Here is a 27507-nt window from a genome sequence, read left to right as displayed (position 1 = left end):
GGTAGTGGAACAAAAGGGTGAATATGTTGTTCAATAAAATTCTTGGTGAAAATGAAAAATGTGTCTTTTATTTTTACTTAAAAACTGAAGGCGCTTTTTGGCCAACCCAATACATATATATATATTCTGTGGAGATTTGGACAAATGTACAAGGACATGTATCCATCATTGTAATATCATACAGATAAGTTTCACTGCCCTAAAAATCCTCTGTGCTCCACCTGTTCACACCCACTCCTATGCCCTGACCCCTGGCAACCACCGATCTTTTTACTGCCTCCATAGTTTTGCCTTTTCCAGAATGTCATAGAGTTGGAATCATACAGTTTGTAGCCTTTTCAGATTGGCTTTTCATTTGGTAATATGCATTTAATGTTCCTTTTCGTGGCTTGATAACTCATTTCTTTTTAGTGCTGAGTAATATTCCACTGTCTGGATGGACCACAGTTTATCTATTCACCTACTGAAGGACATCTTGGTTGCTTCCAAGTTTTGGCAGTTATGAATAAAGCTGCTATAAACATTCATGTGCAGGGTTTTGTGTGGACATAAGTTTTCAGTTACTTTGGGTAAATACCAAGGAGTGTGATTGTTGGATTGTATGCTAAGAATATGTTTAGTTTTGTAAGAAACCACCAAACAGTCTCCCAAAGTGGCTGCAGCATTCTGCGTTCCCACCTGCAGTGGATGAGAGTTCCTGTTGCTCTACATCCTTGCCTGCATTTGTTGTCAGCATTCTGCATTTTGTCCAGTATTCTGCAGTTTTATTTGGTGAAATAGTCTAAATGTGTCAACTAGGTTGTTATTAAATCTTATTTAAATCTTCTAAATATGCTGATTGTTTTGTCTGCTTATTTTATAATTTACTGGAAAAGGTATATTATTATTGCCGAATTTAATTGTGGGTTTTTCTCTTTCCTCTATACTTTTGTCAGTTTTTCTTTACTATATATTTGAGACCATGTTATTAGGTGATTCCAATTTAAAATTATACCTTTCTGTGAATTAAGTAATTCTGAAATGACTTTTAAAAAAATTTCCAGTAATACTTTTTGCCTTAAAGTTTATTATGTCTGATTTTAAGTGGTTGTATGACTACCTTTGTAGGCTGGTATTTGCCTCGTATATCTTTTCACCATTCTTTAACTTTCAATGCTTCGATAGCCTTCTATTTTACATGTCTTGTTTTAAATTGTATATTGTTAGATTTTAAAAGATCCAGTCTAAGAGTAACTGTCTTTCAATTGGAACACATATTCCAATGATACTTAATGTGATTACAGGTATATTTGTGTCTACAGTTACAGTGTTTTAAAGAAGTTAATTAATTTTGTATAGAGTACATTGTTTTGGTAAGGCATTTTAATAGTAACGTCATGCCCAAAGTTTCATTGTGGTGAGAGACTTTTATAGTTAAAAGAAGCAAACAGAAACTTTCTGTTTAATAACATGTGGAGTATTTCTAACTAAGATGTATTTATTTGGTGTTTTGAAAAATTCTTTTAATCATGTATCTTTTTTGCCTTTATAAATCCTCAGCTTTTCGCTGTGGTCTGCAATTTTTAGGCAATATTGCCTCACGGAATGAAGATTCCCAGTCTATTGTTTGGATGCATGCTTTCCCAGAACTCTTTTTGTGAGTATATTGATAAGAGTTTTTCTGACTTCTGAAAAGATTGTGGTTATATCAGTTCCAAAACAGGAGAAACTAACCTTTGGTAACAGAACTCAGGACAACGGTTGCTCTTGGTGGGTGGTGGCGGGTTTAGTACTGGCTGGGAGAGGGCACAAGGTAGACTCGTGGGTTCCTGGGAATGTTCTGTATCTTAATCTGCGTGGTGGTCACATAGGTATATACACATCTCATAATTTATTGGGCTGTACACGTAAGGTTTATGCTCTTCATTGTATGTCAGTTTTTACTTTAAGTAAATAAAAGTTTTGGTTAAAGTAAGGAATGCTGTTAAGGACACTTTTTTTATAAGAAAAAAGCCATAAAATATTGAAGTATGGGCAATGAATTAATCATGTATTTATTAATTGAGCATTTCTTATATGCTTGGCACAATGCTATATGTTTTGGTAGATATGGAGAAGTATAAGATGTGGATAACCAATCTGTTTATGTAGATTGGTTCATGGTGTACTTTCCCTGGTGATTTGCTACTGTGTTTTGACCAGCTGTGTTCATAAGACGTGGAGCATGGAGATGAAAGGTGAGCAGGTGATGGAGGAAGGATAGGTAATAGGAAAGGCCCCATCCTGGGGCAGGAGGCCTGGCTTCTAATCCAGGTTCTGTTGACAACCAATGGGGTATCTTTGGTGGTGGCAACAATGTAAGCAGCAGAGCAGCTATCGTTTGAATGCCCAGAGCTGGGTCTTTTCTGTATATTTCCCGTCCTTTACCCTTTGCCCTGTGGGGCAAGCGGTACTGTCCCTGTTTGGACAAATGAGGGAACTGACACTTATCACTGGTAAATGGCGTAGCTGGAACGGGAACCCCATGCTGCCCTCTGGATCCAAAGCCTACGCTCTTTAAATACCAGCTGCCTAAGTTCTGTGCTGCCTTCCCTGGTTGTATAGGTTTTCTGGGCTCATCTGTATGGTGTAAGGATCAGATAAACGCTTATGTTATCTCTAGCTCACTGAGCCTGTGACCGGTTCTCAAATTCCTGCAGGTAATTAGAGTTGAAGGCATAAAATCTTTATGGTTAATAATAACTGAGTTTAGGTTGGAAGGAAAGAATTGTGGAATTCAAGCTGTAGAAATAAAAATTATTCATTTTTGAGAGTTCACTCCTTTCAAACACTTTGAACACCTCTTCTCTGCCAGGCTCTGAGCTGGAGGAGTGGGGTAAGGGTGCCTTAGATATATTCACCGCTCCCCCGCAGCCCGTGCTGTAAGCGTGTTGTAGTGTAAGAACCGATGCATTAATAACACAGGTGAATCCGGCCCTGAACAAGGCCGTCGGAGGAGTTTACTTGGCAATTACATGGTGGTTTTACATTCGTTATCAAATCTGGTCCTCACAGAAGCCCTCTGAGACAGGCCAAGGAGGTCTTGTTATTATATTCCATTTTTATGTCAGAAAACACACCGAAAGAGGTTATGTGACTTCACTCTATATGTGTTTGTGAGACACATACAACCAAATTTGGATTCAGCTTTGGCAGGTACTGGCTTTGTGCCTTTGGGCAAGTAAAGTCAACACATTCTTCATCTATAATATAAGGATAATACCTCCTCCAGAAGAGTATTATGAAGTTTAAATGAAAGAAAAAAAAATCCTGCCATAGTGCATAACCCATAATATAATTGAAAATTGATAAATTAGTGACCTTTGTAAGATCACATAGCTGATAGGTGGATGAACCGGGAGTTATACAGAGGCTTTTGACTCCAAATTTTATTTCTTGCCAATATATCATCTTTCCCTTAAACATTCTGTCCCTCAAACTGTTAAGGAAATGTCTGTAGTCATTGAAGTATCATTTTTTGCCTTTTGATGTTTTTTCTAACAAGAATGAACATTTTAATGCTTTATAAATGTAATCATTTTATCTTTTTCTTTAATCAGATGTCATTTGCTTTTTGCCTCTGACTCATAAGTGAACTGCAGCTTTTGTATTGGGTACTCTGTGTCGTGACTAATTTTCAATTTGCAATTTTTGCCATAAATTATGTACTTGTTTAAAAGTGTTGTAATTCTTCATTAAATCCTTAAAAATATCAGTATATACTGAACTTGTTAATGAGATGATTATTATTTATGAGTTACAATCATGTTTTATCATGCTGCTAAGTTGGGCTAACACCCTGATTTCTTTATTTGGAAGGTCTTGCTTAAATCATCCAGACAAAAAAATTGTTGCCTACTCATCAATGATTTTGTTCACATCCCTTAATTCTGAAAGAATGAAGGAGCTGGAAGAAAACCTCAATATTGCGATTGATGTCATAGAAGCTCACCAGAAGCAGCCTGAATCGGAATGGCCGTGAGTATCTTGTTAGAAATGTGGCTGCTTAAACATCCTGACATCACTTTCCTGGTAGAGGTTTAAGTAAAAGTTTGAATTATAACAATTGAACAATAAGTTAAAGCTTAACATATGTTGAAAAACTAGGAAAAGATCCCATTTCTAGCCTTTCTTGTTTGTAAATAAATATGTGTTTCTCTGATGTCCTTTCTATTCTGACTTCTGCTTTGGATGGAATATATTTTTGATCCTCTCCCAAGGTAATTTGTTCTATTTTCCATAAAGCTGGAGTATTACTTACAGGCCCTAAATGTCTTTGTGGCATTTTATGTTTCTGATTAGTGGGACCCCACCTCCCTCATAAAATATTACCACAAAATTTCTTCATTTACAGAAACAGTAATTCTGCAAAAGAATTTAATTACAAATTTAAAGTTTATAGCTTAGAAAATATTAAACGTGATTGAGACTCTTCTTGTTATAAAGGTCTTTATCTTTGGTTCTTCCCTTGAGCAGATACAGGGTAAGAAAGTCAACGCAATGAATTCTGAGTGAAAGTTGAGAATTTGCTTGTAACTTCGTGTAGCCCCTGGAATGGAAAGTATATTATATTTAGAAAAACAGTCCCAGCAGCTAACGTATAAAAACTCATGCATAATTGACAGCCATTTAAATGACCATTTTTGAGTTGCAAGAAAAAGATCTACCTGTCACTGGCATTCCATCATCATTGCTTTGTGTATCTAATATTATTTGCCGCCAGGATTATACACTCAATGTTACGCCATAAGGTGGTGTAGCAAAGAATTCCAATTGTCTGTATGGATGTCCAGACAGAACGCTTTTTTTCTGCCTGTATTGTAAACTGTGAGAGAGAGTTCTTATCCTTTAAATAGTGCCAAAGTAAAAATGCTGCTATCTTTACTCACTAGTAGATGTTTACTATTTGTTGAATGAAAGAAAGAATAAATGGATTTTACTCCTCATTGTTTTGACCTGAAAGCAGCAGAAGAACCAGACCCTAGCTCAGGGTTTAAGTTCACCTGAACTTCTTTCCAGAGAGGCTGCCGGAGCAGAAGTACCTGGGGAGCATCCCAGGAGGCACCGCAGAAGTCAGGAAACTGAGCGTTTGTTTTGATTTTTAGGTAAATGAGGAACCTTAACTAAGGCACTGAACTTCTGTGGGCCTCTTCTTCCTTATTTCTAAAATGAAAGAATTGATTTAGGTTAAAAGTTTCCAGACTTTTGAATTTCGTGTCCCATATGTTGTCTTAAAGGCATGTGGACATGGTTACAAACTCACTGGAACGGTTGGTTTGGCACAAGGACTGTTGGGTAGCGACACTGCCTGTCTTGCTGTCTGCCTGTCTGAGCTTGAATGTCAATACCTTAAGATGTCATTCTTGCCCTTTGCTCTGATGACTTTACCTTTTTAATTATATTTGGTTAAAGCGAACGAGCCAGTATTCAGTTCTGGTGACTTTTAAAGCATATGGTTTTGCATTTGACTGGTTACCTGGTGAGCACAAGCTTGACGTCATTGCCACTCAGTACTTATCTGAATAACTCAAAAGTGCAAAGGAATGCTTAGGAGAGTTACCTGAAAAATGAATAGTCCATCTGCACCTCTGTGGGTACTCAGAGTTTTTCCTGGGTTGATCCTGCACATCCGGGAGCTGCCTGTCTGTACTTCCCTGGTTTGGGGCCTGGCTTACACTGAGCAGTAGTGCCCAAGTGGCTTTGCTCTACCTTATTGAGGGCCCACCGTGAGGACATTGCTGAGAGCGCTGCCCGCAGTGTCACAAGAGAAGGAGCTCTGGTTTCTCTGCAAAGACTAATTGCCCTTTTCATGAGGGATCTGATTTGCTTTTATCTTGGAAAACCCGTGGATTAGAAACTATTCCTGCTTTGTGCAGGCTTCTAGGAAATTCAGAAAACATGCAGATGCTTGCTTCAAACATTAATTAATTAATTCAGTAATTACTGGTGGAGTTTTTGAAGTGTACCAGGTACTGTTCATGGCACTGGAGATTCAAAATTAATAAGATGTTATGTTTTAGCGAGAGAGACAGATAATGAACCTAAAACCCCAAATAAATGTATAACAAACGTCAGATAAATTGGAAGAAAAATACACAGAATGTGTACTAAGCTGTCCCTTAGAATGGTACTTGACTCATAGTAAACGCTGTATAGTATTAGCTAGTATTTTATTAGTAGTAATACAAACATGATTGGTACAGAAGACAGACTGGAAAAAACAAGAATCAATGTTGGATCTTTTTTTTTTTTTTTGGCCATGGCATGCGGGACCCCTGCAGTGGAAGTGTGGAGTCCTAACCACTTGACCGCCAGGGAATTCCCATGTTGAATCTTGATTAAGTACTCTGGTGAGGTGATGTGACGCAGAGTAACTTTGTGTGCTACTTTAAGATTTGGAGGTCAAGGAAACCTTTCCCGAGTTAGTGACATTTGAACCGAGAACTGGGTAGCCAATCATTGGTAGATCTGCGGGTAAAGGTGGAGACAGATTGGGAAGAACAGTCCCAGCAGTGAATACACAGGGTGCAGAGACCCCAAAGCAGAGGCCTCTGTCGCAGGACTAGGGAGCCCAGGGTTTGGACAGCGTAGTGGGTGAAGGGGTACCTGGAGGCCAGTGATGTGGGGCTTTGTGAACCAGGAAAAGGCGATCGATTTACTCTTTGCCATGAGAGGCGATTGGGGAGTTTTAAGCAGTATATGGAACGACCTGGTCTGTATTAGTTAGTTAGTTATTTATACATACTTATTTATTTTTGGCTGCGTTGGGTCTTCGTTGCGGTGTGCAGGTGTCTCATTGCGGTGGCTTCTCTTGCTACGGAGCACGGGCTGTAGGCGTGTGGGCTTCAGTAGTTGTGGCGTGCGGGCTCAGCAATTGTGGCTCGCGGGCTCTAGAGCGCAGGCTCGGTATTTGTGGCACACGGGCTTAGTTGCTCTGCAGTATGTGGGATCTTCCCTGACCAGGACTCGAACCCATGTCCCCAGCGCTGGCAGGCAGATTCTTAACCACTGAGCCACCAGGGAAGTCCCTGGTCTGTGTTTCGAAGGCTCCCTCTGGTTGCTGCACTGAGGTTGAGCTGTGGGGAGGGGAGAGGGAAGAATGGAGGCTGGGCTGCCTGTTAGGAGGCAGTTGTAGTTGTCAGGAGGCCAGAGTGGCTTAGATGAGGGTCGTCGCAGTGGGGTGAAGAGAGATGAGTAGATTGCGTGTGCTCTGCAGGCGGAGCTGATGAGGCTTATTATGGATTCGATTTTGGGGGTGAGGTGGGAGAGAGGAAGGCAAGGGTGGGAGCTGGGTTTTTGGCTTGTTTGAGTGAGTGAGGTGGGTGGAACAGTTTGGGGTGGGACTAGGGGACATCAGGAGTTCGTTTTGACTGCGTTAAGTTTGAGGTGCCTTCTCTGCATCTGAGTGGAGCTGTCCTGTGGCCTTGTTGACACATATGTCATCCTGCATATGGGCAAGTATGATTGTAGGATAAATTCACAAGTGCAGTTACTAGAGAATGTGCTTTTATAATTTTGACAGACACTTCCAAGTTGTCCTTCATAGATGTTATACCAGTATACACTTACCTTGGCAAATTTTGAGAGTAGTACCGGGTTTCCTTTATCATTGCTAACAGAGTGCGCTATCAAAGTTTTGGATTTCCAGTTCTGCCAAGGTTTAGAATAGTATCATTGTATAGTTTTATTTTGTATTTTTCTTGTTATGAGGTTGAGCATCTTTTTATATATTGAAGAGTCTAATTTTCCTTTATGTACATTCTCATTTTCTTCACCCATTTTTCTATTAGGATGACAGTCTTTTCTATATATATATAGGAATATTTTTTAAATTAGGGATATTAGTCCTTTGTATGAAATAAAATCCACATTTTTTTCTCACTTTTTTGCCTTTTGACTTTGCTTGTGGCACTTTTCTTCATGTAAAGTTTTTTGATATTTTAGTAGATGAAATTGCTGGTCTTTTTTAATGTCTTAAGATTTTTGGTAATAGCTATAAAGGCCTTTTCTCTACTTAGGTTTTCTTCCAGTATTGTATCATTTCACTTTTGATGTTTTAAGTGTTTGATCTGCTTGGAATTTATCTTGGTATAAAGGTCTCAGTATGGACCTACTTTCATTTTAGCTCCAGGTAATGCTGGTGGTCACAGCGACAGCACCGTAGTGGACCCATCTTTCCTTTGTCTTTGCCCCATTCCCTGCACCCTTGACCACCCCTATGTGTGGAAAACGTTTTCAATTCAAGTTCCACTTCTTCACCACACATTCCAGCATGTAGAATAACTCTTTCCTTCACTGAGTGTGTCTCAGTCTGCTAATTAGGCCATAAGGATTTTATAAAAATATTGATCAGAATATACTTAGCATGCATTTTTTAGGGTAATTTGTTTGTTTAGGAGGAAATTCTCCAAAGTGCCTTTTATTTGCACAACCTGATTGAATCGGGTTTGTTGTTTCTTGTCTGAAAACTGTTTCATATATTTTGTCTGCTTTTGTAGTTGTTTAAGGTAGGAGGTCAATTGTTCATCTGTTATGCCTGGAATTGGAAGTGATAGTTGGAGATTTTAACACTCACTTTTTAGCCACTGATAGAAGTAGACAAGCATCAGTATAGATGTAGATGATCTCAGTAGTACTGAGATAGGTAGCCACCTTCACGTGAGTCTGGTTTATAGAACGTCTCAACACTTGGAAAATTTACTTTCTTTTCAACTGTCTGCATTATGTTCACTAAGATAGACCATAGTCTGGGCTATAAAAAGTCTCAATGAATATATGAAAAGGATTGAAAACATACGGAATATGTTCCCTGACCACAATTAGCCTAGTAAACCATAGCAAGATGATGTAGAAAAATTCTAAAGTTTTGGAAATTAGCACATCTAAATAATTGATTTGTCAAAAAGGAAATCACAAGGCAAATTAGAAAATCTTTTGAACTGAAGGATAATGAAAGCATAAAATTTGTGGGATAAAGCTGAAGCAGGGTTGAGAGGGAAATTTATAGCTTTAAGTGTTTATGTCAGAAAAGTAGGTCTGAAATCAGTGACTTAAGGTTCTACTTTATGAAGATAGAAAGAGAAGAGTACAGTAAATCCTCAGTAGAAAGAAGAAAATAAAAGGACACAAGTCAATAACATGGAAAACAGAAAAACAATAGAAAAGATTAACAAAGGCAAAGTTGACTCTTTAAAAAGATCAACAAAATTGATTAAGAAAAAAGAAAGAGCACTAATGACCAGTATCACGAAAGAAGGCGTGGTTGTCACCTCAGTCTTAATAAACTCAAAGCTTGGTGAAGCTCCCTTCAACTGACAGTTCTGCAGGCTGAGGGCTGTTTACAGTAACATTCAAGGACATAAGTGTTAGGTCCTGAGTCCCTCTATAAACCCTGGTAGTATTTTATTGTTTATAATTCTCTTAGTACACTGCTCTTCTTTCCTTCAAGCAGTCTTTTCAAGTCCTTTTGTGTCACCTCTAATTTAAATGCTCTTCCTTCCCTCTGCAACTAGGGATTCACCGAACTCCTGATTCTGCTGTCCCATCCATCGCCCCTCTTCCCTGCAGCCCTCTAGTTAGATAAACTTTGTTGTTTCTGTAATTCATGATGTGTGCCTGTGTGCTGCACCTAAGACATTTTTCTCTAATTATCTCTCTATGCGTGTGTCTTTCTCCACCGTTAGAGTTTGGAATTATGGCTTGGGACCTAGCCCCTCGCACACAGTATTTGGAACGTTGTGTTTTTGAATGAATGTTCTTGTGGGAAAATGTTTTGAGCTCCAAATAGGTGAATTATGGATGAGCTTTAGGATCACAGTTTTGTATACCTGGCTTGATATGCATGAATTTCTGTTGTCACTGTTTGATGACCTACCTAAATTGACGTGAAAATTGAGAATTTTGAATATTACCCATTAATGTTAGAAATATTTTACATCAGTGTTGATCACTTATTTGAAAGGTTGTGGAAGAAACAGAATATGTGTTTAGGTTTTGTGTTTATATGAAGTGACACTGTGTCGTGGTAGTTAATATGCTTCATTTGGCTACCATACTTAAAAGGCATACTTTTATTCTGTTATTTATTAAGAAGAGATTAAATAAACCGTGTTTGTCAATATAAATGCTTTACTGTCATGCTTATTCATAACCTTGGTTATGAATAGTATATTCTTTAGTTCTTAAGTCTTCAGATGCCCTCTGGTAAATATGATTCAGAATTAATTAATAGTACTATTCAATCTTTTTAGGTGTCACAGTAGTACTTTGAAGAAATATGCTTGTAATCTTTGCCTCAAGGGTTTCCCCAAGTTGATCTCTCAGTTTCTATGAGTGCATTGCTCGACAGTGAGGATGTTTTCTTGGTAACTTGAGAGCTCCTAAGGAGTAGATGATCAAGCCAGTATTCATTACTGGGTTGTTGGCATATGTTTAAATAAAAAGTATGACATGTCTATTTCTCTGGTTAATTTTAGCACTAAGTTTCTGACTAAAACAATTTAATATGTTTTATTATACCTGAACTTGTAGCTAAATTTCATTATTGTTTAAACTATAGTGAAGTATTTTCCTTTCTCAACTTAGGTAAAAACTATAGTAGGCCCTTTCCTCCAGTTGAATAAACTTGAATCATTTCAATACATTTTTCAGAAGTAAAATCAGAGAAAAATATTTTGAGAATTTTCATTTTCTTTTAGCTGCTAATAGAAAAATAGTATGTGAACCTCTAAAACATTTGAAGATTACAGCTAATCAAAAATTCAATAAACAGTACTTTTATGTATAAGATATTCCTATAAAGTAGATAAGGCCATGTCTATTTTACTATGTTTGTAGTAACCAAACCTTTCCCTCCTTTTTTCTTAGGTTCTTGATTATTACAGACCATTTTCTGAAAAGCCCGGAATTGGTTAAAGTCATGTATGCCAAAATGAGCAATCAAGAAAGGTAACCCCAAAAACCAGTGTGGTTTTGAGTATTTAGCATTCCATATAGAGTATTCTGTACACATGACTGAAAAACTGTGTGGTTTCTTAGTTGGCACAAAATCTCTAAATACATGTTTCTGTGTCAGTAATGGTTTTAAATTGGTTGGTTAACATTACAGCTCAGCCACAATAGGCAGTGATTTACGTAGGGTTGCAGAATCCAGGTTGGCGCCATTATTCAGTAAAACCATATTAAAAAATGTTAAGAACAAAATGTTATGCTTATCCCTCGGTTTTATAAAAGTAAATCATGCAGCTGTGTATTACAGCTGTATAGGTGAAATGTGCTCATTTGTTCATATCCCTGCTGTCATGATTTGGGATACATTCTGCTAGGTTTATAGTTTTCCAGTAGACCATTTTCATTTTAGACTGAAAGAAAATCAGTACCCCTCTGTGACCTTCACTGACCGTGCAGGGGAAGAGCAGTGCCCTCTGAGCCCAGAGACCTTAGTACCTTGGCTCTGTGCTTTGTTGTCATGGTAACTCTTTATGTGACCTTAGCCAGTTCTTTCACCTTGTTTGGATTCAGTTTCTTGACATGTAAAATTAGAGGATTGAATAAAATGATTCCTAGTACTCGGTCCATTCCAAGAGTGTATGTTTTTCCTAACCTGATTGGAAATGTTGCCTTAGGAAAATAAAACTTACCCAGAAGGCACAGATCTAATGATCAAAAACCGTAAAAAATGTTAATCTTTTGATTGTAGTCACAATTTTGATAATTGCTGTGGTTTTGAAATTCTTTCTGTATATTTGGGTTCCAACAGTTAATCTTTATGCACTCCTTTGTAGTTTTGTTAAGTAGTGTTTTTTTCTTCTTTAATATCTTTAACAAAAAGGAAAAGTTTGTGCTTTTAAAGTCAGTTTAAATGCCATATTTATAAATCCAGTACCCCCTGCCACCACTGTCATATGCATACTTCTCTTGCAGAAAAAGAATTAAAATAAGTAATACGAAGCATAGTGCTATAAATTAGTAAATTGCTTTGCAGTAAGGAACGTCCGAATGCAAGGAGAATACACAGTTTAATATTCAAGTTTATATTTTCCATATTCCTATCAGATGATCTATTGTTAACTGATCCATTTCCTAACCAAATGAGGATGACAGACTAAACATTGTCCATTTTTATTTATACAGAACTTGTAGCCACGGCTTTCCTACTTCATACAAATTCCTTACTCACCTGCCGCCTCCTCCCCGTCCTCTATTTTTCTTCCAAAGGAGAAGTGCTTTTGTTTCATCACGTCGTCTGTTACACACTGTATCATGTCACACACCTGCTTGCCATTGTATGACACTAGTGTTAGATTGTTAGCTCTGTGAGGGCCAGGATTTGGTCTTTTTTATTCTGTGGTGTCTACATTTCCTAGCCAGTGCGTGGCACGTAACAAGCGCTAAAAAAAGTTTTTGAATGAAAGCTTGTGTAGACGAATGAATTTTTCTTACTCATGAAAAGTTTTATCTAGTATATTCATTAATGTAACATCACCTACTGGATTGGAAACGTCAGAGTTATCCCCACCTCCTCCTCCACTTTCCGCTTTACACTGGTCAGTAAGCCTTACCGAGTATATCACCTTAGTATGTTGTGAATTCACTCGCTTGTTGCAGCTCTGGTTTACATGTCACCTTTGACTGGACTTTGGCTACAGCCTGTTTAAAAACTGTGATAAAATACACATAATATAGAATTTACCATCGTAACCTTTTTAAAACGTACAGTTCAGTAGTTTAAGTGTATTCACATTGTTGTGCAACCAATCTCCAGAACTTTTTCATCTTGTAAAATTGAAACTATACCCATTAAACAACTACCCGCATTTCCCCCTCCCCCAGCCCCTGGCAACCACCATTCTACTTTCTGTCTCTATGAACTTGACTCCCCTAAGTACAGTTGATCCTTGAACAATGCAGGGCTCAGAGGCACCGAACACCAGCGCAGTCAGAAACCCAAATGTAACTTACAGTCGACCTCCGCATCCGAGGGTCCTCTGTGCCCTCGGATTCAGCCAACGGCAGATCGTGTAGCACTGTAGTGCCTGTTTATTGAAAAAATTCCACATACACGTGGACCCACACAGTTCAAGTCCATGTTGTTCAGGGTCACCTGCACCTCACGTAAGTGGAATCACACAGTACTTGTCCTTTCGTGACTGGCTTATTTCACTTAGCACAGCGTCCTTAAGGTTAGTCCATGTTGTAGCACATGTCAGAATTTCCTTCCTTCCTAAGGCTGAATAATATTCCACCGTATGTATTGACATATGTCACATTTTGCTTATTTAGTCGTCCATCGATGGACAACTGGGTTGCTTCCACCTTTCAGCTACTGTGAATAATACTGCTGTGAACAATACTGATTGTTCTAATTTTTGTTTTTCTCTTCTCCTCTGTCATCTACTGAACTGCCTGCGTGGGTCTTGCCCTGCCGTTTAGTGGCGTATATAACTTGTTACAGGATGCAGTTAGATTCCATGGTGTGGCGTTCAAGGCCCTTTTTAAACGTAGCTTCATTTCCAGCTCCTTCTCATTCTCTCCCCCAGTCACCACACTGTAGCCACACAGAACTCCTCTCAGTTTTCCAGGCTTTCTGTTTGGCTTCGTGCTTTTGCGTGTGTCCTTTTCTCTGCCCGAAATGTCCTGACTACCCTCTCTCCTTCTGGTGAATACACACTCATGCTCTGTTGGCCCTTTTCAGATACTGCCTGCTTTCTGTTGGCTCTCCTGACTTTCCCAGGCAAAGTTCTTTGCATCCTCATCTGCACGTTTATCATGATGATTTGCTTTTCTGCTAGAATATTTATTCTTCAAGGACAGAAACTGAATCTTGTGAGTTCTCTATTCTTAACACCCACCAGAATCAGTACTGGAACAGTATTGGAATGGAAAACTCTACTAATATCAAACACTTACTGAAGCCTGTCTGTAAGCTGCTGTCTCTGTTGATACTGTAGACAGCAGATGGCTCCGTCAGCCAAGAGGAGGTGGTGTGCTGCCATGGACCTCGTGGGTCTTGGCCGGTTCCGGTGGAGCTCACTGTGGGAACTGCTGAGTCTGCTTACTTGTCTTTGCTTGGGTAGGAGGAGGGGATGGGGTCTTGGCAGGAGCGCTCAGAGGTCTGCGGCAAAGTCGAGGCTGCTGGGTTCCCTGTTGACTCGTTTGGGGCAGTGACAGATAATTCTTTGTTCAGAGTGGAACGTTGACAGAATAACAGGATTGAAAAGATACGCTTTTCTCAACAGGGATGTATAACGAATTAGCTTCTCCCCTTGCACCTGGAATGGTGCTACACACCACCCTGTGAGTACCGAGTAGACAGTCAGGACATTTTCTGTGTTCTGTGCTTCAGATGAGGGACCGCACTGGAGATTTCTGGGGGGCCTTTGTGGCGTCTCAGCTGGGAACACACACCAGAGGCTCCTGAGGCAAGCCCAGGCTGTGGCCCCAACCTGCTGAATTAGAGTATCCGGTCGGGTTGGGGCTGTTAGATTTAAAACGCTGGAGGCTCAGTCAGCAAAACAAGCACTGTATTCATTAAGCACCTACTGGCGGTCCCTGGGGGCCCAGGGTGCACAGTGCCCACCCGCCCTTAGTGGTGGGAGGGGAAGCGCCACGTGAGTTCGGAAGCTCTTTTCTTGTGCTGGTTCTCTTAGTTGTCACAGTTAGTTGACTCCTTCACCCTGGTAGTTTATTTGGGCAGATTACTTGGTGAAGATATTTTGGATACAGGGTCAAAATCAATTCACATGGTATGATTCAGCAGAAATGAGAGCCTGTGTTTATACAATTTTCTTGTCCCCCTTCCCAGCGAATTGGAGTAATATTGAATTAAACTAGCTGCTCTTGGAAACCAGCTTCTGTAGTGTTCAGGTTTATAATTTGTATAGCGTAGTACTCAAGAGCAGAGGCTAGTTGTGCCACTCGCTGCTTCGGGTAAGTTACTTTGTGGAACTCTGTTTCATCTGTAAAATGAGGATAATAATGGTAGGCACCCCCTGAAACTGTCGTGGTTACTAACTGAAATGTATATAAAGCTCTGAGTGCTGGCATGTAATCATCACTCAGTAACTGTGAGTGGCCGCTTCTGCTTCCATATTTCTGCTGTTACTACTGCTTCTCCTCTGATGATCTTGACTTTTTCCTCCAGGTAGCATCACTGTTATGTATGAAGGCAACATACAGCCATTGTCATTTAATCCTCAAAAAGACCTTGTGAAATAGGTGTTATTCTTGCCATTTAGGTATTTGCCCTGGGTTACAAAGGTAGCAGAGGTGGTATTTGAACTCTGTCTGTCTGATGCCAAATCACTGATCATTTTCCCTGTAACGCACTAACTTCTTATATCTGTAATTTATGAAGGGACTAAGGAGATTAATTCAGCAACAGCTGTCTGCCTGTATCTTGGTTAGCCTGTTTTCCACGTTAATAAAAGTTTTGGCCTTTGTGGCATGCCATTCAACAAATTATACAGGTGGAGTAGTTCAAATATAAATTCAGAATTTGTTGGAGATGTCAGTCTTTGAATTACAGATATTTCATTTCCAGAATTATAGGATATTATTTCCTGCCCTAGAACGCTCATGAAACTCCCTCTCTCATTCTTTCCCCCTCCGCCTTTGCTCTTCACTCTCATAAAAAACTTACCTGTTTCAAGATGGTGCAAGCATGGCTTTTGAAATTGTAGACTGCATCAATTTAAGCATAACTTTAAAATATGAATCTTGCTATAGAATTTTCTCCTAAAGTCCTTCACGTGTACATTGCTGTCAGTTTTTTTATGAAACAGGAATCATCATTTTGAGGACAGGGTATGTAACTGTTCAATCAGAAGTGAATTAGAAGTAGAATGACAGCCAGTGATTGAGAGCTAAAATTATAGAGTGACTCTGAGTTGAGTGGTGTGTCTGGTGAGCCTGAGGCAGCTCAAGTGATGATTTCTGGTTTAAAGGAAGTGAGACTGAGGTGTAATAATTTTAGACAGCTAGTCTCTGACCTCTTTGACTGGGTTTGGTTCCCCCACCCCCACCCCCACCCCCACGCCCACCCCCGGTTAAATTATTTATTTATTTAGTTAGTTTTGGCTGCGTCAGGTCTTAGTTGCGGCACGGGATCTTTTGTTGTGGCATGCGGGCTTCAGAGCACGTGGGCTCTCTAGTTGAGGCTCTTGGGCTCAGTAGTTGTGGCGCACGGGCTTAGATGCCCCACAGCATGTGGGATCTTAGTTCCCTGACCGGGGATCAAACCCATGTCCCCCTGCATTGGAAGGTGGATTCTTTACCACTGGACCACCAGAGAAGTCCCTGACTGGGTCTTTCTACTTTTGCATCCTTCACTCCTGAGTGAATAGATTTGTTAGACCACTTGTGTTCTGTTATGTTTTCAAGGAAGTATTTAGTGTGGTTCCCCCGAGACTGGAAGAAGTAAGACATTCCACATTATGCCCCATTTCCCCTGACTGCAGTACTTTTCAGTACACATATGTTTTCTGGCATAGAAGTGGGGATGACAAATGAAATGCACAATCAAAATAAATGCTTCTGAAAGAAAATTTCCTACTTGAATTATATGTCCTGTGTGTGATCCCTTTATTTTATGAGAAGGATTTTTTGTTTTGTTTTTGTTTTTGTTTTTGTTTTTCTTTTCCTTGGACGCGCTGTGTGGCTTGTGGGATCTTAGTTCTCCAACCAGGGATTGAACCCGGGCCCTCGGCATTGAAAGCGCGGAGTCCTAACCACTGGACTGCCAGGGAATTCCTGAGAAGGATAGTTTTTGATGGTGGCTAGAAGTAGAGGGAGTTGGAGAGTTAGGTGGGGATTCTGGGTGGGAGAGCCCCATATATCAGACTAAAGTTTTTGGACCCTCTCCTTAACAGTGGGAGCCTGTAAAAGTTTTTATTGGCAGATGACTTAATATAAGTGCGATCATTTAATGAAGTATAATTTTTTCTCAGGTAATATCCAAGCTTGGTTTGTATTTTTATATTTTAAAGATTCATTTCTGATTTTTTTCTCCCCTTTTTTCCTTCCAAATCACTCATTCCCCATCTCCTTAGATCTCCCATCTTGTAATCACCTAACAGAGTGTAGAGGTGCATCTCCTGAGCCAGGGAGAAGTCTGAGGGAAGCACTGCCCCTGGGTGACTGTGTAAAGCAGGCAGGGAGTCTGCGTTTACCTTACCTCTTGGGGCCACCTCCCACGTCTCCCCCTGTCAGCCGGTCTCCTTGGACCCCAGGGCCTTCCTGTGGCTGCTGGACAGCCTGGGTCGCCACCACCCCGTGGCCCACCTTTTGTCCTGAGCCCTCCTGACTCCTTCGGGATCTGCTCCTTCCTCGCTCCAGCTCTGCCTGGTGTTTGGTCCTTTCCCCCAGTTACGACCTGTCTTGTTCCTCCTTCCTCTTCGCCCTGGTTTGGGAAGCAGTCCACTGGGTGCTGAACTCCCTAAAGCCAGGGATCACGACTTCTTAGACCTCGAAATAACTGCCACATTACGAGGAATATTTTTAGAGCAGACATTTGGGTTCCTCTTGAGTCATACGCGCTAGGTGGCCTCTTCCTTAGCATTCCCGGAGGATCGTCCTGCTCAGGGAAGGTGGAAGGCCTGGCTCTGGGCCAGAGCACCCCGTTCATCTTCAAAGATCGTATGTGCATTCGAGAAAACAATCATACCCCAGTGCTGAACTACTTGTTGTTCTTCTGTGCTCAGCCGAGGGGATTATTTGTTTGTTTTGTTTTGGGTTAATAATTTCTATAAGAAATCTGAAGTTTTAGGAGTTCTGAAAATCGCTGAGGTCCGTGGGTGATATTAACAGACTGATGATCTTTGCCAGCCTTTGGCTAAAATACAGGAAGAGTTCAGCACGTTTTATTTTCTACTTGAAGCAGTAACCAACTCTTATTTTTCTCTTAGTGAGACATGCTCCCTGCCTAATGCAAGTATATTTTCCCCCATTTGCTAAGCATTTTAGATATTTGTATCACTTCTGATATAGAAATACATGAGAATTATGCATATCAGAAAAAAATCCCAATCAGAATGTGATTTGGAGAAACATCCTACTTGATTTATGCTGGATAGATTGTTCTGTGTATGATTTGTTTTTCCTGGGAGAAGGAAAGAGATTGTTGAATAGAAATATTTAAGTGATAATTTAAATATTGAAGTAAAAATGGCCTAAGTTTGGTCTTCAGATTTGTGTTTTTTGTAAAGTAAAATAATGAAACAAACAAAAAACCCAACCTTCACAAGTAGAATGAGTGGGTAAAGCATTTGGCCCAGGAGACAGAGATTGAATCCTGTGTTTGAATCCTGCCACGGCAGCTCAGTATGTGTGACACTGGCAAGTAAATTGATTAGCCTCACTAGGCCTTATTTCCCCCTTTGCTCTTGGGGCTGTTGACGGTATCTGCCTCATGAAGGTTTTGTGTAGATTGAATGAGGAAAGGTATGCAAAATGTTTAGCTATGTAGTAAATAGTGAATAAATGTTAGCCCACTTAACTTTGCTATTGTTATAGCAGATGTAAATACTATAAAACTTAATTTGACAACATTTCTGAAATGTAGAATTATTCCAGTGCTGAAATTAATGGATATAAAAAGGTGCTTGGTTCTGTAACCAAGTCACATCAAAGAAATCAAGATTTTAAAAAACAGGCAGTTGACGAAGATTAATTGTATTCACTAAAAATATGTTTTCCCTAGCTAGACATTATAAACAAGTAAGGAATTTAAAAATAAAAATATTCTCTTAAAATGGCCTCTGTAAATGTTTTTAGCATTATACAATTTCAGTATTGCATATTCATGTAAAAATCTTTTATGTTTTATAGGGTCACGTTGTTAGACCTTATGATAGCCAAAATAATGGGTGATGAGCCGCTGAGCAAGGATGAGATCCCCGTGTTTCTGAGCCATGCCGAGTTGATTGCGAGCACTTTTGTGGATCAGTGCAAGACTGTGCTGAAGCTGACCTCTGCGCAGCATGCTGATGATGAGGTAAGAGAGCAGACAGAGTTTCTGACCCAGCCGGGTCCTCTAGGGACAGAAGCTTTACAAACTATCATAGGGACTTCCCTGGTGGTGCAGTGGTTAAGCATCCGCCTGCCACTGCAGGGGACACGGGTTCGAGCCCTGGTCAGGGAAGATCCCACATGCCGCGGAGCAACTAAACCCGTGCGCCACAACTACTGAGCCTGCGCTCTAGAGCCCGCGAGCCGCAACTACTGAAGCCCACGTGCCACAACTACTGAAGCCCACGTGCCTAGAGCCCGTGCTCCACAACAAGAGAAGCCACCGCAATAAGAAGCCCGCGCACCGCAGCGAAGAGTAGCCCCCGCTTAACGCAATTAGAGAAAGCCCGCGCGCAGCAACAAAGACCCAACGCAGCCATACATACATACATACATACATACAATTATATAAGTAACGTATCTGCTGAATGTTGGTGGGTGCACTCCCTCTCTAATATTCCTATGTAGGGGCCTTTGGGATGTGATTAGGTCGTGAGGGCCCTCATGAATGTAATTAGTGCTCTTATAAAAGACACCCCAGAAAGATTCCTTACCCCTTCCACCATGTAAGGGCACAGCAAGAAGTTGGCCATCTGAAGCCTAGAAGAGGCCCCTCCCCAGAACCCAACCACGCTGGCACCCTGATCTTGGGCTTCCAGTCTCCAGAACTGTGAGAAATAAATGTTTGTTGTTTATAAGCCACCCTGTCTATTGTATTTTGTCATAGGAGCCTGAGCTAAGACAGTATCCTTATTTTAGAACAGTTACGAAAATACAGAAAAGGGAGAACAGTGCCCTTATTCTTACCATCCAGAGTTAATGACTTAACAAAATAATAGTTAATATATTTTTCTAGGCAAATAACATCAAATACACGCATGCATACATACACACATACACAAACATATATATATGTATTAAAAATGAAATCATTCTGGGCTTCCCTGGTGGCGCAGTGGTTAAGAATCCGCCTGCCAATGCAGGGGACACAGGTTTGATCCCTGGTCTGGGAAGATCCCACATGCCGCGGAGCAACTGAGCCCATGTGCCACAACTACTGAAGCCCATGCACCTAGAGCCCGTGCTCCTCAACAAGAGAAGCCACCGCAATGAGAAGCCCGTGCACCACAACAAAGGGTAACCCCCTCTCGCCACACCTAGAGAAAGCCCGTGCGCAGCAGCGAAGACCCAGTGCAGCCAAAAATAAATAAATAAAATAAATTAAAAAATGAAATCATTCTGTACCACCTATTTGTAAGTTCCTGTTTTTTCTTCTCCTGAATGTAAGTTAGTTGCATGAGGGCAAAAGTTTTGACTGTTATGTTCAAAGAACTATGTACATAGTAGGCACTTTAGTGGATATTTGCTGAGTGCACAAACAAGCAATACATAGTGAATGTCTTTTTAAAATGCCGGTGTAGCATTCTGTGTAAAGAATTTACCATAATTATTTGTCTGTAATTGGACACTTGAGTTCTTATTTCTGTTTATTATAATTAGTGCTGTAGTCTGTGTCTTTGTAGTTATGTCTTCATACATTTTAAAATTCTCCTCGAGCCTGCCCTAGATCATTTAGGTCTTTTCTTTACTAAGGAGATGGACACTAGCTTACAGAAATTCTGTTTCCCTCCTCTTTACTTCAAGAATTCTCTTTATTTTTGTCTGCTCCTTCCTTCCCTTCTGTCTTAAAGTTAGCATTGTTCTTTCTCTGGAATACTACTCAGCAGTAAAAAGAAATGCACTTCTGGTATAACAACAGAGATGAATCTCAAACATAGATTGGAAATAGACTAGAGAATACACTGCAGGCGTCCATCTCTGAAATTCTACAGCGGGCAAAACTTACCGATTGTAACAAAGCAGATCAGCTGTCACCCGGGCTGGAAGTGGAGGGGTGGAATTGATTGTTGAGGGACATGAGGGAACGTTTTGGGTAATAGAAGTGTTATACGTAGCTGTGTACAGCGACACAACCCTACTCTTCAGATGGACATATTTTATTGCATGTGAATTATACCTCGAGTGTCGATTTCAGTGTGTTCGAAAACGTCACAGAGGTTATTTCCGTGCTGATAGGAGTGGTGAGTAGAGAGGTAATCACTTGGGCACAGAGGCGGGAATAGGAGAGCAGGCTGCCCTTTGACAGGCCCGTCCACTTGCTGTCTCCAGATGGGAAGGTGGGGAAGGTGGACCCTGACCCACAGCATCTCCTGGAGGGCTGCGGGTGGCGCTGCGGACCTGTGAACTCCCGCGGTCAACACAGGCCGTGCTTATGCTTGCTCTGCCATGTAAGGGTGTTTCCTTCTTTGTGAAAATGCTTTCTTCAAGGTTGCTTTGCTGTTGATTTTCTGTGCTGGACCAGAGAGGCCATGTCAGGTCTCGCGGTAAGGTCAGTATTTTAATTCTCCTTTCTGTGGTAGCAGAAAGCTTTACTTGTAGGCTGCTTCTCTTTCTGGAGATAGAGTTGCCTCTGTTTCCAGCAGGAGGAGCAGCGAGCTGTGCTTCAAGGAAGTTTCAAAAAGGAATTTTCCAGGAGACAGAAAATGAAGTACACTTAGTACTTGTTAAATCACAGCTTTGAACTTTTTCAAGGCACTTATATTCAAAGTATAGATGATTTCAATATTTTACCAAGAAGTTACCTGATGTAACTTTTTATGTTTAGGAAAAGTTATATTTTTCACACTTCTTTCTTTAAAGGTGGGAGGAATTATTATGCATTAATAGATAGAAAATTGTAGATAGTTATTTTTTTTTGAAAAGCCCAAATAGTTAACTTTTTGAAAATTCATTGATCTATATACTCATGACTTGTACTTGTTAATGTATATATGGTATCCTTTAAGGTTGAAGTTTAGAAAAAAGCCATAGTAGTATTTAAGAAGGACCTGTACCTCAATATTAAATATACCATAAACCTCATAGTGAATCGGAGCTGGCCTCTACCAACCTCTGAGAGTCAGTTATTAAGTAATATGCAGAAATTTGTGAGCTTGGTAGTTTGAAGTCAGCCACGGTAGAAGTGTTTATACCATTCACTGCTGAATCCACTGCCAGTTTACCAGCAAACCACTGCATTTACCCATTTGTGATATTTTTAGGACAAGACGTCCAATAAAGTTCTCATGATGCTATGACCTAAAAATCAGAATGAAAATAGATGTTTTTAATAGCATCAGTTTTTAAATTTATTTAATTGTTTGGCTTTAAAATTCTGAGGTTTTATTCGTGTGTTCCTTTATACAAATAGTCTTAGGTTCTCATATTAACATACCTGTTTCTGTCCTTTGGTAAATTTTGGCGTACTACTTGTTTCCAGTTTTTGGTGTGTTTTTGTCAGTTGTAGTATGCTTATTTTTTAAGATTGAAGAGTCAGTTTAGCTTTATCTTGAGTCTCAGTCTTGTCACTTGCTGTAGTGAAACTTGCCTTTCCTATGAAATATTTTCTTTGTTGTAAGAAAAAATAATTCAAGCCAAATGCTGTGAAACAGAAGGTTAAGAACTCCTCTTTTTCACCCATCCCCCCCCATCTATTTTCTACAGATATATCAGTGTATACTTTTTTCCCTCTGAAAGTTTTTTGTATATACACACCTATACATTTTGTTGCTTTTTTGAGACACAATATACTATATATTCTATCCTGGAACTTCCTTTTCATCCCCATTCTTGTTTCATCAACAATCCCACCCATTCTTATGCCAGTTGCCCCCGATTCAAAGAGGGCTCCCACATAGTTCATCAGTTAATAGTTTACGTGTGTCTCTAAAAGATAAGGAGTCTTCATACATAAGTAAAATACAGTTAACACATCTGAAAACTTAATAAAATTTTAATATCAAATGAACAGTATTCAAATGTTCCCCATTGTCTAATATTCTTTTTCAAGTTTATTTCTTTGAATCAGGATATAAGGGCATACATTGCAATTGGCTGCTGTATCTTAAATCTCCTTTGACTAGGTTCCCCTTTCCTCTTCCTCCTCCTCTCTTTTTTTTCCACCTTTGCTCATTTTCTGTTGAACTGGATTGTTTCCTACAATGAACTGGAAACCTGTACAGTTTCCTACAGTTTCCTTTTTGATGAGGATATCTCCATGGTGGGGTTTAACATACCCCCTCTTTTCCTTGCATTTCCTGTGAAGGATAATTCCTTCCAGAGGCTTATTCGGATTTGGGTTAGGTCTTTTTTTTTTTTTTTTTTTCCTCTTTCTAGTATATTTCATTGTTGGTGATAAGTACTTTCATCAAGAGTCATATAATGTCTGGTTGTCTCTCTTTGTAATGTTAGCAGTTGTTAATGACTATTGCCTAGATCCATTAATTCTTTTTTTTTTTTAATGAATAGCCCAGTTTGCTTTTTTTTTTTTTTTTTTAAAGAAATTCACGTTCTTTTTTATTTTATTTTATTTTATGACTGTGTTGAGTCTTCGTTTCTGTGCGAGGGCTTTCTCTAGTTGCGGCAAGTGGGGACCACTCTTCATCGCAGTGCGCGGGCCTCTCACCGTCGCGGCCTCTCTTGTTGCGGAGCACAGGCTCCAGACGCGCAGGCTCAGTAATTGTGGCTCACGGGCCCAGTTGCTCCGTGGCATGTGGGATCTTCCCAGACCAGGGCTCGAACCCGTGTCCCCTGCATTGGCAGGCAGATTCTCAACCACTGCGCCACCAGGGAAGCCCCCGTTAATTCTTTGCAGGTTGTGAAATGGTGGTATTTGGACTCTATCATTCATTTTTCATTTTTTAGCTGGAATATTTTATAAAGAGAAACTTCTAATAAACTATTAGGTTATGCAAGGTTCATTTTGATTAAGAAAAACAGAATAAATGGTTGATCCCCCCCCCTTTGATTACCCGTCTTCAAAGTATTGAGCTGGTTTTATGGCATCATACAAAGTTGATGAGTGAGTTGTTTAGTTTTACTTTGTTATTATGAAGTCATGGCTTGTAAACCACTGGATTTGTTTTCAGTCCATGTTAGCAGTAATTCTTCCTAATGGTTTCACATGCCATTGCTGGCCGGGGGAGCCTCTTCAAGTTGCTTCTGATTCCTTCTGACGTGATCCGAGGAGACTCTGACAGCTGCCTTGCTCGCTGGTGTGACAGGGTGTCCAGGGTCATCTCGTATGTGCTCTGCCCCAGACCTGTAGCCAATCAGCCATTTCTTGAAGGAGCAGCGGTGTCCGAAGTTGACCGTCTGGGCAACTACTCATTTAATAAAAGAGGATGCAGACGCTGTGCTAAATAAGTTAATGGATTTGCTCCAGTCTTCTAAACAGACTTCTAATCTAGATATTTTCTCCTGACTTTTAAACTAGCAAGCGAAAGCTATTAAACAAAATTAAAGACACAAAAAAATGTGTGTTTCTTGCTATTTGAGATTTCAGAATACTATATTAAAATATTATCTCCTGGGGACTTACCTGGCGGTCCAGTGGTTAAGACTTTGCGTTCCAGTGCAGGAGGTGTGGGTTCGATCCCTGGTCGGGGAGCTAAGATCCCACATGCGTCGTGGTCAAAAAACCAAAACATAGAGCATGTTGTAACAAATTCAATAAAGACTTTAAAAGTGGTCCGCATCAAAGAAATCTTTAAAAAAAAAAAATACTGTCTCCTAATTGGAGAATAATAAATACACATTTAGAATTTTAAAAAGGAAATAACTTGTTTTTCTTTTGAAGAACATTATGTGAGATAATAAACGGTTAAATTTATATTATTTACCACATTTTGTCAAATAATGTGTACTATAAAAATGAAGTAAAAAAATCTGTGCAAAAGTTACATTTTAAAACTATATTTAGACTACCTAATGCCATGCAGTTGGTAGCTGGTAGTTTCTTGATCATGTACTCTATTTGATAACAAATTACTTAGTAGTTATGTGAACTAACATTTTCAAGTATCTTTTCTAAGCTACCAAGATATTGCATATAGGTTTATATTCACCCAGAAATAATCCAAGTTATTGCAACTGAAGTTCTTTCAACCACAGCATTTTACAGGATTCCTGTGGACAAGAAATTAATGTATTTCATGGGATATTTGTATCTTTAAAGTAGAACTTGCTTGCTGGGAACGCTTTAAAAAGAAAGTATTTGCATAAATGTTATGTACATAGCTAGTAATTTTGAACATTTATTCCACTGTTGGAAGGTATTTTTGCTTGAATAAGAACTTTTCTGACTCTTTGCTCCAAGAAGACACATAATGACACATAATCTTGCATTCTTGATAGCAGATGTCTGCTGTTGGTGAAAACGATTATTCCTGTACATGTTTAATACTTCTGTTTTGTTCTTGATAGTTCTGGTTCTCTGTTTAGATGCTACAAGCACTGTCTCTTGAATATTTTTTGTAATATTTCATTCTCCTACAGTTACTTAATAATAGTCAAATCATTTAGCTTGCCTTAAAAGTCATATTTTCTTTTCCTTTTAGGAGGCACTGGCTACAATTAGGCTTCTTGATGTCCTTTGTGAAATGACTGCTAATACTGACCTGCTCGGCTATCTACAGGTTTTTCCTGGCTTGCTGGAAAGAGTGATTGGTGAGTGAAATATCGCACATATTATTTTGTTTATTTATTTATGTATTTATATATGTTTTATTTATTTATTTATTTGGCTGCGCCGGGTCTTTAGCTGCAGCATGCGGGATCTTTGGTTGCAGCGTGTGGGATCTTTGGTTGCAGCATGAGGGATCTTTAATTGTGGCATGCATGCGGGATCTAGTTCCTTGACCAGGGATTGAACCTGGGCCCCCTGCATTGGGAGCGTGGAGTCTTAACTGCTGGACCACCATGGAAGTCCCCATGTTATTTTTAACTAAAAAATCTTTGACTTGTCATACTGTAGTATAAGTTCAAACACAGATCCTGAATTTTCAGTGTATTAGTATATTTTTGAGATTTTTTGGAATATTTTTTCTTGAAAGGAATCACAGTGTTTTGGTAACAGCTCAGGCTTTTGCCACTTACCTGCTGTTTGTGATGCCTAATCAGCTGATGAGGATATTAATCCTGTTACACAGGGTGCCCATAGTGGGTGTTCCATCAGTAGTGGTTGTGATGGTGATGATGGAGGGGGCAGTTACGACAGTGATGGGGGGGTTATGACAGTGATGGGGTTTCGACGATGTTGGCGATTTTCATGCTCCTATAGCTTTACCAGATTTGTTAGTAAATTTTTCCAGTTACACTTATGGAACATGAAGAATATTGCTTTACCCGTAGTACTGATAATTATGTATTCTGTTCTTATGAGAAAACTGTTTTAAACAAGAAGCCATTGCTTGAAATATTCCCATCTTTGCTAAAAAGCTGTTTGCAAAATAATTCATCTACAACCTGTTCCTTGTGCTTAGCCATGCTTATGGTTGCTCTTCAGTGTTTGCTATTTTTTTCTTTAAAAAAAAGATTATACTTATTCTGGAGACCCATATGCTAAGAAAGATGAATTGGTGTCTAGATGGATAGATGAGTTAGCAGTGAGCTTTAGGAGATATTTAGAATCGCATATCAGTGTTTTATTTTGAATGCGGTGCTTCCAGTGATAATTAAAATAAGGCATCACAAACCTGAGAAACTGAATCATCGTGGGAAAAGCACGTGTTTGGAGCCAGGGCAAACATGGCTTGTCAGCCCAACTCTGCCCAATTACTTCTCTGAGCCCGATTTCTTCATTATAAAATTGGGAAAGTGACCTGCCTTTTAGTAACTTTATTGAGAGTGTTAAATGAGATAATGTGAAAACATTTAATAAAGCTTCTGGAAGATTGTCTACTTTCATAGGCTGCCTACAAGCATTTCATAGAGTATAACAATGTTAAGTTATTTCTTCTGAGGGTAGCCAAAATAGATTAATGGGGAACACATGCTGCCTTCTGATTATCTGGACAATGAGAAAAAAAAATTAATATGCTTCTTGGTTTTTGTCATATGGCTCATTACAGATAGGTGTTGCAGGTTAGACTTAGCTGACTGTAGTTGTCGCATGAGTTCCTTCATAAAGAAGTTGGAATTGGAAACCTTTTACTAGGAAAGATGGTAGAAAATTTTTAGCTAACTTTTCTTTGTGGAAAGTCCAGGTGGGGGTAATCATTTTGGCTTATCTGCAAAACTAGAGCCATGAAAAATTCTAAAGCAAAAGCAGAAGAGCCTTCTAATTGTTATTTTAAAGAAAGCTTTCGGTACTCTACCTGTATTTTATTTTAATCCATTAAAATATATTAGATTTATTTATGGGAATCTAGTACAAAACGTAAAAATAAAAATTTTTTTGTGGAAAATGAAGTTTATTGTTTTTGTCATAGAACTTTTACAAGTGATTCATGTAGCTGGCAGTGACACCGTAAACATCTTCAGCACCTGTGCTTGCATAAAAGCAGACGGTGACATCTCAAATATGGCTGAGGGCTTCAAGTCTCATCTCATTCGTCTGATTGGAAATCTGTGTTACAAGAATAAAGATAACCAAGACAAGGTACG

At 39.6% G+C, this 27507-nt stretch overlaps 1 protein-coding gene across 1 annotated transcript in view; it reads left to right on the top strand.

Annotated features, from left to right (window-relative positions):
- The window catches only part of ATXN10 (ataxin 10), a 153775-nt gene that overhangs the window by 36313 nt on the left and 89955 nt on the right, over positions 1-27507 (top strand). Inside the window, exons 4-9 of the mRNA XM_082422439.1 lie at positions 1540-1636; positions 3838-3996; positions 10885-10965; positions 18844-19009; positions 25461-25569; positions 27333-27502. Of these exons, the coding sequence (XP_082278565.1) occupies positions 1540-1636; positions 3838-3996; positions 10885-10965; positions 18844-19009; positions 25461-25569; positions 27333-27502 (782 nt within the window). The remainder of the gene's footprint in view (positions 1-1539; positions 1637-3837; positions 3997-10884; positions 10966-18843; positions 19010-25460; positions 25570-27332; positions 27503-27507) is intronic.

The sequence above is a fragment of the Balaenoptera physalus genome, assembly GCF_965194825.1.
Source record: "Balaenoptera physalus genome assembly, chromosome: 13".
NCBI lineage: Eukaryota > Metazoa > Chordata > Mammalia > Artiodactyla > Balaenopteridae > Balaenoptera > Balaenoptera physalus.
Note: the sequence above shows the minus strand (reverse complement) of the source record. Positions and strands in the feature narration are given on the sequence as shown.